This window comes from Patiria miniata, unplaced genomic scaffold (assembly GCF_015706575.1).
Source record: "Patiria miniata isolate m_02_andy unplaced genomic scaffold, ASM1570657v1 HiC_scaffold_24, whole genome shotgun sequence".
Taxonomy (NCBI): Eukaryota; Metazoa; Echinodermata; class Asteroidea; order Valvatida; family Asterinidae; genus Patiria; species Patiria miniata.
Window position 1 is genome coordinate 1,165,101 of NW_024037063.1, and position 11,007 is coordinate 1,176,107.

Below are 11,007 nucleotides of genomic sequence, written 5' to 3' on the forward strand. Positions count from 1 at the left end.
ATGACGGGTTGGTAACCAGCGAAATTGTGTTCTCGCGTATTCTCGGAGACTCGGACACTCAGTCGTTAATTCTCGAGACTTTTCACATAACACACACGCAAGAACCTGTGGCTGCCTGGGATCGATGGGCCAGGGCCAGACCACGATGATGGGAACTTTCATGTTAAATGGATTTTATACCCCAAATCAAAACACACTGCGGAACTGAAACTGAAATACATACACCTGTCAACCATATTTTGACTTAAATAATGTCGCAAAAAGTCGGTTGCTTCTCCAAATTGTTCAAAGAACAGGGTATGGTGTTTGTCCCCCCAAAAATCCACCCACTTTGCCAGTGGCTTAATTCGTGACTTCGTGTATATTAAGCTCTGTGAATTGCATTTGGATGCGTACAGAAGAATTCTTGCAGGGGGGAGGGGGGGGGTTCGAGCTCGTCATACTGTTTTTGTATGTCCTATAGTTGTGGACAGGTGGACAGAAGTAATTGGTATTACCATGGAGGATTTAACAGTTCCTCCATGGTATTTACTAATTGTTATAAAAACACATTTGGTGTCAGAGCAGGGGGGGGGGTTCGACCCCCCCTTGATCCGCCCCTGATACAATCGGAAGGCAGGGGGACAGGAGGGGGATGCGGATAGCGCAGAGGGCCAGGGCCTAGGGGGATTGGGAGTGTACAGTGAAGCCCCATTATAACTTAACGGTATCCCCCTATTTCCAAGGTCATTATGGGAGGTCCAGCCGGGACAAAAGATACAGCAGTGGTCAGCTACCTAATCAGTACCAATAACCTTTTTCTCAGAGCGTCAGCATGTACGGTCTTGTCCTCAGTATACGTTGAGTCATGTGTTTACGTCACACGTACACACATACAGGGAACGAGAATGCACGCCACGACATGTGTCCACTCATTTGCAAGTCTAATCACCGATGGGGCGCGCTGTGACCAATCAGCAATCTTCCCGCGGTTTGACGATACTCGCGCGAAATATTTCGCGCAATATTTCAGTCGCCTTTGCAGCTTTGACCGGAGCGGACCTATGCTGGATCTTCTCTTCACTTCCTCTTCTTTTGTGCATCAAAATTATCTGAAAAAGCCAAATTATCCCCAACAGCAATCAGCTTTTGTCCTGAGAAACTCAGTTCTTTTATTGTGGTCCCTGTTTTATTCGAAATAACTAAAATCTTCAATATGTTTGAGGCAAAAATGTTGCAGAGCTCTGTGCTCAAAAAGATCATCGAGTCCCTGAAGGATTTGTTCGCAGATGCCAACTTCGACTGCTCATCATCAGGTAGGGGCCTAGAATGGAGTGAATTTAGAGTTTCTCAAAATAAAACTAAATCATTTTCCTAATTTTGCTTGGTAATGGTAGGCCTATTAAATGATTTGTTACAACATTTTAAAGCCAGAGTTTTAAGGACAGAATTGAACCCTAACGCGCGCTCATGCATGTCATGTGCTCATGCATGTCATTGTCACATGACTGAGTGAGTCTGACTGTGAAATGACAAATAACCGATGTGAGTTTTTGTGACGTGTGATGAGAGTTGAGACTGAGAACAGGCCCCCAAGCATGTGCCAAGATCTATTTCCTAACAAAATTGGAAATGTTTCTCAGTCCCGGATACATCATCACTGATCATGTCTTACATCATCTTGGGCCTACTTAAATACTTTCAGTCTTATCACTGCTTATCATCTTTTTTGCAAAGACTGACCTTTAACTTCATTGAGATGAGCCTATCTTATAATATGAAGAAAAAAAGCAGCGTCCAGTTGCAAAATTCTTTCTGTGTTTTCTAACAATAATGTTCCAGTAGGCCTATTCCCTAACCATGCTATTAACTCAGTAACTGAGCACTGAGTAAGTAGGCCTAATCCGCCTATGTTCTAACATAATAAATCGGCTTGATATAATGTCATAGGGCCTACCTTGTTAACAATTACATGAATTACAAGTGTGCTTTGTACGTTTAATGGGATATGGATCTGGACATGCATGACATGATGAGATGTTGATGAAGTGCTCGTTGGAGTGATTGCAGAATGAGGAAAGGCCTAGGCCGTCATGTGGCCATGGGGAGTAGGCCTACTCCGCCACACGAAAATCGCCACCTAAAACTTAAAAGCAATGGCTATGCAGTCGAAGGATCTAGTAAAGTAGTAGGAAACAGTCCAAGTCCAATCTGCCAATGTAGGTCCTTGGAGTGGCTGCGCCAATAGAGTGGGATTGATTTGGGGAGGGGCAAAAGAGGGCGCTATTTTACCATAAAATATATCCTCCAAGTCAGTTGGCCCTAGGCCTACTGCTACAGCATAAATTGAATGGGGGAGATGGAAAAAAAATCTATGTCTGTACCTATGTCCATTGTAGGCCCCCAGATTGGCTGCACTGATACATGGATACTGCATGGGATTGAGTCGGGGAGGGGCAAAAGAGGGCACTATTTTTCCTTTAAAAAAAATCCTCCATGGGGATAAATCCGTGGACTTTATTGTAGGCCCACAGCATGAATTGAATAGGGAGGATGAAAAAGTTTTAAGTCCAATATAGGTCCCCAGAGTGGCTACGCGGATATAATATGTCCCATTATGCATTGCATCCAAAGCGTGATGGGACTTATTTTCAATGAAATGCCCCAAAAATGATATGACATGATCACAAAGATGTCATAGGCCCTATCCGTGAAACGTTCTATGGTTAGAAGTTGCCTTGGGATACTGGATTCTACCCATTATACCCGTTCTACCAAACCTAACACATGTCAAATAGAATTGAAGTGATGTGACTGGTGTGTGTTGCATTTTCTTTTTTCTAGGAATCACATTGCAAGACATGGACTCCAGTCACGTCGCCTTGTGCTACCTGAAACTCAGAAGTGACGAGGAAGGTTTTGAAGATTACAGATGTGACAGAAACATCACACTGGGTGTTAACCTTGGGCTGTGAGTTGTTTCAGATGAAATCTTTTTCAAATGACTCTGAATAATTACGAATGTCTGGAGTAAATTGCCTAGTTACATCGTAGAGAAAGGCTTTGCATGCAGCAGGACCCACAACTGTTTATGTACTGTGCTTTGACATTACTGCCAGTAAAATGCTGTAATGTTCAAATACAAAAATTTCCGCCAGACTTATAATAAACTAAACAAATCACTTTTGTTTTTCAGCATGTCCAAAATTCTGAAGTGTGCTGGAAACGATGACGTGGTCACATTGAGGGCAGAAGACGAGCCGAACATCTTGACCTTCATCTTCGATTCGAAAAACAGCGAGAGAGTTTCAAAGTACGACATCAAACTTATGGAGATTGACTCGGAGCTTCTTGGAATTCCAGTAAGTGTTACATTACAATAAGTTTAACATGCCCCTCCCCCTGCCTCTCAACCTGCCCAACCCTGAGCATTGTGCTCATAAATCCTAAACTGGGGTCATTTTTGTCCGTTCAAAAGTGAAGCAGTACTTCTACATTTGCAGACATGCCCCTTGCAAATCAAAATCTGTGTGGAGTGCCAAGGCCTCGTGGTGTGGGGCGTTGAATTTGTGGTCTGCGGGTAATTCTGCAGGTTGTGGGTTCGAGCCCAGCATGGGCTATGTCCCTTGTACGCCTAATATGGGTAGAGGCATTAGGCGAAGTAAAAAAAAAAAACATGTTTAGCGTCCCCGCCCGCTTCCTTTTTAGAGGCCGCCTCCTTTTTTATTTTTATTTTATTTTTTTTTTAAAAGACAAAAATTGATAAATTTTAACGATCTCTTTTGGTCCAACGATCATTTTGGTCTCATTTTCTGTTGCATCTTGCCCATAAGAAGCCAATATGTCATTTCCTGAGTCCAAGTGGCGGCCATTTTTTAAAAAGCTGGTAACCATCTTGAAAAATAGCCCGGCCGCGTTGTCTTGAAAAATGTGTCGGGCGGCCATTTTGAAAAGAAAAAAAGGGCCTCCTCCTTCCTTTTTGTCAAAGAGGCAGGACGCTAAACATGTTTTTTTTTTATTTTGCCTTATTAATACCTTTCAGTGGACTATAGTTGTCCATCCCAACCCTGTTCATACTGGGAGTGTGAAGAATTTAGATCATCTTGTCTTGTTCCAGTGTGAGGGGTTGGTTTTTCCACACTTAAAAATAAAGCCCACACCTCGACTGGCCTTGTGATGGGCAATTTGCATTTAAAAAAACCAGATGTGATCAGATCACATGGACACGTTGAAAAGTGTGAATGGTGTATGTTCTTTGTTTTTTTTGTTTTCCTACTTGACGTTTGATTTGCTTTATTCTTGCTAGGACACGGACTACAGTTGCGTCGTCAAAATGCCGTCACACGAATTCCAGAGGATTTGCAGTAACCTGAGCCAACTAGGGGACTCGGTCACCATCGATTGCCACAAGGAGGGTGTCGACTTCAAAGTCGCTGGCGAGCAGGGTTCAGGAGCGATAAAGCTGAAGCAAACCACATCGGTCGACAAGGAAGAAGACCAGGTAATTAATATCGGTAGTAACTGATTGCTTGTTATCCAGTTAATTCTAGTTGCAACAGACATAAAGCCTTGGTCCCGACTGTGCATATTATGTGCACAATGGATGGGACAAGCACGCTTAATACAAAATTCTGATATAACAATTTGGCTAGGTCCAGCCGAGTTTGTAATAATGAGAGGATTGAGAGTAGACTGTACTGAAAATAAATAAAGCAAAGGAAATGACGGAATATATTACTGCTCAACCGAATATCCAGCCTGTTGGCGGTCTGCCAAGATTTTGATGTCTGCTATTATTGAGCAGCCACAAGTGAGAAGTCTGAAGAGATAAATCTGTGCTTTGTGGCAAGCGATCATGCTTGAAGTCCGAATCAACATGAGCATTATTGCAAACCTGGCAATTGGCACTGCAAGCAGGGGTCGATTTCAAAAATAGAAGTTGCACGCACAACTGAGATTTTTTCCTTGAAAATGGGCTGAAAAACTAAAACTTTTGCATGCACAGGCAAAATTTTACATGTACAGAGCCAAAGCTACATGCATCTGTGCATGTAAAACCCCTCTAAATAGACCGCCGACTACAAGTGATTCCAAGTTTTCCCATTCAATTACTGTGTAACCCAGTAAATTATTGAGTTTGATCTGTCACTTGGGATGTTTACAAATCGTTGAATTTGATATTTGCCGCCAGGTAACTGTTCAACTGAACGAGCCTGTCACCCAGAGCTTTGCTTTGAAGTTCCTGTGTGCTTTCACCAAGGCTACATCCCTCTCCGACACTGTCAACCTCTCTCTCACGCAAGACACGCCAGTCGGTAAGCAGAACACCTCCATTAATCCTTCATTCTTTGGGGAATGGAGGGGAATATCATGCAGTCTTTTGTTCAGTTGCGTTGGTCAACACGGTCTTTGTTTCGAGTTTGCACCTGGCCAATAATGACTTTGTTGCAAATTTTGCACTGGTCATAGTACAAGCCAGGGACCACTGCCTAACATCGACAGAAAGGAAAAAGTTTGATCATGAACCATTGGCAACTACATGCAGTTGTTGATAAATAACGTACGTTGTTCCTGTGTGCCATGAAGCGAGAATGTCCCTCGACAGAAAAATACCGTCAAACATCATGAATCAGGTTCCGTCTTCCTTCTTTGCTATATGCAGAACCAGTGATTCCCCCCCCCCCCCCATGACTAGTCAACCTTGCATGTTTCAGGCAGACAACTTTCCGCGGAAATGCTGATTTCCTCGTTTTTATTACTTCTCATGAATGCCAATACAAATTGAAAAACACTGTACGAAGTTTTGTTTGGTTTGGAATTTCGTTTTTTTCTAACTCCCAGTTGCATGCCTGATGTTTGATGAAGGTCAATCAAACTAGATTCACACAGAGAGCTATATAAATTACAAGAGAGCTAACTTGCAGTACACAAGTTTGCCTGCTTTGCAAACACATGATTGTGCCCAAACTTACATAAAACTCGCGATTTGTATGACCATTTGCATATCTGCATATTTGCATTTGAAAGTGATGCATAAATGAATACAATATGCCCAAATTGAAACTTGTCTTTGATTTCACACTGCATTATCAATGTACACATGTGTATGGGTTTGTAAGTGATTTTGTTCTTAGTTCTGAAACTGCACCTGTGTAGCCGTGTTGGTTGTTCTCGTTTTGCATTTAGATCTCAATCGGATTTCCATTCCATCTTATTTCATTTTCCTATGATCGCGCATACTCTTTCAAAACCTCTGCCCCTAGGATGCTCTGAAAGTATTCTACACAAGGGAATCGGAATGTAGCGCTCTAGCAACTGCAAGCTCTATTGTTTAGCATTAATCTTTGGTCATAAACACAATCCTTACTCGATATCCGAGCTTGACTTACTGATGTCTTCCTTATTTTTGTTTTGCAGTTGTTGAATACCCCATCGCACAGCACGGCTATCTTCGTTTCTACCTTGCACCCAAGATTGAGGAGGAGAATTAACTTATTAGTTCATCGTTTTAGCTTAGGTGAACAATTGTACAAAATTTGATATTCGAGTATAACACAAAAGTAGATATTGTTAATGTTTTTTGGGCAGACACCTGTGAGTAGACGGTTGGAATTAAAATGCCACCTGCTTGTAGGTCACATTGTGCGGTTCAAAACTTTCCATTAATGAACAGTCGTTATATGGAGTGCACACTTTGAAAAAGATCCATTTTCTGTGTACAAATTGTCCAGATTCCTTAAGCCCTATTTATATTTGACTGTTCCAATAAAAAGCTCAAAAACATAAGGTAATACAGCCAAAAACATGGGATATTGTAAATATTAAAGTGCTGGTTGTTTCTCTTGTGTTGTAATATCATATTTCCCCATAAGCATAAAGGAAGACAGAAAAACAAGATGTACTTATCAAGGCTTTAATAACATCTTCACTAATCGTTGATTCATTTACTGGATATAGAAGCATACGTAAGTGATCAACACAAAGTTATTCATAAATAATGTGTTCTTACACGACAACTTTAACTGGTTACTTCAGTGAGTTTGTTTCATAACAAGCCAAAAAAGACACTCCAGTTTTAAAAATGAGTTGATCCATATTCTTAATTAGGCTTAAGTTCTTCCTCCATGGGCTTTAGCTACCTACATCATGTAAATGATGGTCAGTTTGCACGTACATGTACACTTAATGGTGTATTTCAGGTTGTCACAGAAGTGAATAAAAACATAAGATTATACTGTCCAAATAAGCAAATTCCTTTCTCTGCCTTTCGTTTTTTTAAGTATCCATAGAGACATTTGTAGAAAAAAAACATACGATTCCACCTGCAAAATAAAAAAGGCGGCTATATTTTATCCATCCACAAATACAAAAGGCCTATGAATACATGTACACGCATAATTATGCACTTGCAGCACGAAAAACGCACTTCGACTGGCGGCCAGTTTATCAAAACCTCGATAGATGAGGGCGCCCTCTCTGGTGTCCATAGAATGTGGACAAACGAAAGGCTCCCCCGCCCCCACACACGCACATACACGCGTGCATCGTGCCGCTTACCCAGAAAAAAAATTCTTGAGGGTATTAACGAAGAGATTTGCATTGCCTTTTCAAGCATTATGCAGACGTCTACAGGTTATACCACTTTTCTGCCATGGTTTCATGGAGGTTTTTCCCTGTATCCCTACTTAACTGAAATAATTCAATTAATTTGATTTATTTTTTTATTAAACTAATGTTACCCAGCAGGCCTAATTATTAAATTGTGCATCGATTACAAGTACTTTTTTACACATTTGTTTTACATTTCAATAATTCCGGGATGCAAGATTCAAAGACCCCCCCCAAAAAAAACCCAGTAAAGTTAAAACTACATCATAAATAATATAGAAACGGTTATAGGCGTCGCCAGGAGGAGGAAAGCCCCCCCCCCCCCCGGAAAAGCAAAAAACAAAGCAAAACAAACGAGGAAAAAAGGGGAAAATGTCCCCACCCATCGTCGAATTAAATGATAAATTTAGAATATGACTTGGCCAAGGATTTTGGGAAATAATGTGCTTTGCCCCCTCTGGAAAAAAATCCTGGCGACGCCCATGGAAAAAGTAAAAAGATGACACATAATTCCCAAGTGTAAATATTTTTCACGGGCAATAATGGAAACGTCAATACAGATCACATCATTCATTACGTTTTAATAATTACGGATGAGTGTCAAGGATGCTGTGCGTCCTCGAGGGTTTAAAAGCCACTTAATATTATTATGCCGTCCATAAATCTCTAGCCGATCGACCAAAACAGTAACATTTGAAACTTTTTTTGTGATCTTTCTAGGTCAATGATATACAATATCCAAGAAAAGACCTGTTATCTTCTCTAAGCTCCAAGGCAATAGATGGTCATGGCAGCAAGGGCGGACCCAGAACACATTATTTTTTTTAGGGGGGGGGGTGCAAACAAAGTTTGGGTTCCCAAAAAGTGAAGCCATTTTTTATGGTTTCTTGATGCTCTGTGGTGTGATCTGAGGCAATTTCTGATCACTTTAACCTTTTTTGAGGAAAAGATGTACGCACAGTGCTTGCCTTTATTGTGACATCACTTATAAAACAAAAATGGGTTCGGTTTTTTTGGAGGGAGGGGGTGCATGGCCCCCGTTGCCCCCCCCCCCCCCCGGATCCGCCCCTGCATGACAGTCAGTACCAGCCCAAGCTCATATGATTTGGAGATTGAACACTGCAGGTTTGTTGACCGGCTTTGGGTGACGCCAGCAAGGCATGAAGGCATCCCAGAATCCCTGCCTGTATGACTCATTGGTTAAGACGTACACCAGCGGATTGATGCTTGAGTTGAAGAGCAGCAAGGCATAGGAATAGACGGTGGCCTGGTCGTCTTCAAGAAATCTCAGCTCGGTGCCCAAGACGTTTTGGATGTAAGAAGCTATTACCAGCACTGCCATCATGAGATTGCAGCTGAAAAACACGATCGTGTTGATTGCCAGCATCCTTGTGATCCGGACTCGCGATCTCCGAATGTTCTTTATCCACCGGGGACTTGATATGACTTGCTGCCGGTTGGACTTGGAGTGACGGATCAAGAAGCTTCTTCGGAGTGCCCTGATGATCCGCGAGTACACCACAACGTTGAAGATGAGCAGAATAAAGAAGGGGAGAACTTTGACCAGGTCACTGTGAAAAAGGCGCCGGGGCTCTTGGTAGATTAGCCGGCATATTTCAGCACTAGTCTCGCTGTTCACCAGCTTCCGCGGTGGTTGTAGTATCCGACATCCATCCCCTGATAAAATACTCTCTATATTTGTCAGGAAACTGTACAAAACACTCAATGCCCACCCGGCAGCAACGAGCTTCGTGTTTCGTGCCTTGCTGGATACAACTCGGTGCCTCAACGGTCGACATATCGCTAAGTATATATCCCATGTTACCAGCGACACCTTAAGGCCTTTTCACACTATCTCCGTTTCGAACCGTGTTGAAACCTACCCGGATCCAACCCGGTTCAGCCCGAGTATTTTTCGACACGGATCGGAGAGACGCGACGTTCACACTGTCCTTTACGGGAACGGCCACTACGTGAACCGTGTAACGTTCAATCCGGCTACGGCCCCTGTGAATTCACACTACAAATTCTCGACACGGATCGCATTCGGCACAGGGCGCTGCGATGATTTTCTCAATCCCATAATGCATTGCGACGCACGAGGCTTACGGACAGGCCGGTGTGCAGCGTGAATTTACTACTCTGTGAAATACGGACTCATTGGTAGTATTGCGCATGCCTATTGGGAGAAGGACCTGTCACGTGAAAGGGTTTGACCAATAATAAGAGAGTAAACGAATCCGATTTGGGAGTCCGATTTTTGTACGACACCAGCCCAGATGTGTGCAATATTTCCAAAATGGCTCCGGTCATTTCGTTAGACGATTCGTTCTATTTAACATTAGAAATGAACATTTTTGGGGTACATTTTGCGGACTTAATACAAGCCCAGACTCGGTAAAGGATGCTCCATACACCGATACATTATTGGATGATAATTAGGGAGCGATTGTTTCGGGATCGGTGTTTGTGACGGCGATAGTGGTGGAGGGAAATATTATGCTCGGCGTGTCAGATTTTCGGTAAAATGTCGGCCTCAACTCAACACGGATCGGCCGTGAGTGACTCAACCCGGGGCGGTTCACACTATCATTTTCGACACGGTTCACGCCGAAAAATGCAATTTCGATCCGGGTTGAGATTTTCAACCCTGGTCCCTCCCAGGGTTGATTTCGATCCGGCTAGAGCACTCTACCCGGGTCGGAACCGGGTTGAAACTTTAGAAGTGGGAAAAGGGTTGAAAAAAATCTCGGGGTTGGAACCGGTTCCAACCCGGAGATTTTGGACAGTGTGAAAAGGCCAATAGACAGACCCGAAAAGTACGAGAGGGTGACCGCCACTTGGTAAGCGCAGCCGACCCATTCAACCGGTCGGTAAGACGAAGTGTTGAGGATCGTTGCCACCACGCCAAAAACCAGTACCATGATGTCGGCAACAGCCAAGTTGGCGAGGTATATGTTGGTGACGTTGTGCAGTGGCTTATGTCGGTAAACCACGAAGAGGAAAGCCGAGTTGACAACTATGCCGAACGCCTCAACGCTCAAGCAAAGCGTCCGCAAACCAAAACGCCCATCGGAAGAAGGCGTGGAAAATGTCTCCGTGATGTTTGTTACTCCGACACAGTCATTCCACGAATTGTACGGGAGAGATGTGGTGAAATACGCCATTTTTAAGTCGTCCTATTCCGTTTTGTTCTGTGCTTATTCGTATGCACCCACCCTAAAGTTTCAATGGTTGCATGTGAAGCATGCACTAAAAATTATACAGCATACTGGTTTTCGACAAACTAACGAATTAGTCAAAACTAATACCACAAAAGGTGCCAACAAAACCAAAGTGTCTAACGTATTAGGCCTATATAATGAGATACCCTATCAAAATGCACGCCAATTAACTTGGAGCTGGCAAGTGAATACATTT

At 42.9% G+C, this 11,007-nt stretch overlaps 2 protein-coding genes across 2 annotated transcripts; one reads left to right on the forward strand and one right to left on the reverse strand.

Moving 5' to 3' along the window:
- The first annotated feature begins 991 nt into the window (after positions 1 to 991).
- LOC119732257 (proliferating cell nuclear antigen-like) lies at positions 992 to 7,230 on the forward strand. The gene is made up of 6 exons (XM_038205704.1): positions 992 to 1,295; positions 2,824 to 2,950; positions 3,176 to 3,341; positions 4,286 to 4,480; positions 5,171 to 5,294; positions 6,397 to 7,230. The coding sequence occupies exons 1-6, from the start codon at positions 1,196 to 1,198 to the stop codon at positions 6,468 to 6,470; spliced, it is 786 nt and encodes a 261-aa protein (XP_038061632.1). The 5' UTR covers positions 992 to 1,195; the 3' UTR covers positions 6,471 to 7,230.
- Positions 7,231 to 8,683: 1,453 nt separating this feature from the next.
- On the reverse strand, positions 8,684 to 10,754 carry LOC119731791 (neuropeptide FF receptor 2-like). Its single transcript, XM_038205064.1, has 2 exons — positions 10,400 to 10,754; positions 8,684 to 9,279 (listed from the first exon to the last, which is right to left on the reverse strand). Exons 1-2 carry the CDS (start codon positions 10,752 to 10,754, stop codon positions 8,684 to 8,686), a joined length of 951 nt encoding a protein of 316 aa, XP_038060992.1.
- Between the last annotated feature and the right edge of the window lie 253 nt (positions 10,755 to 11,007).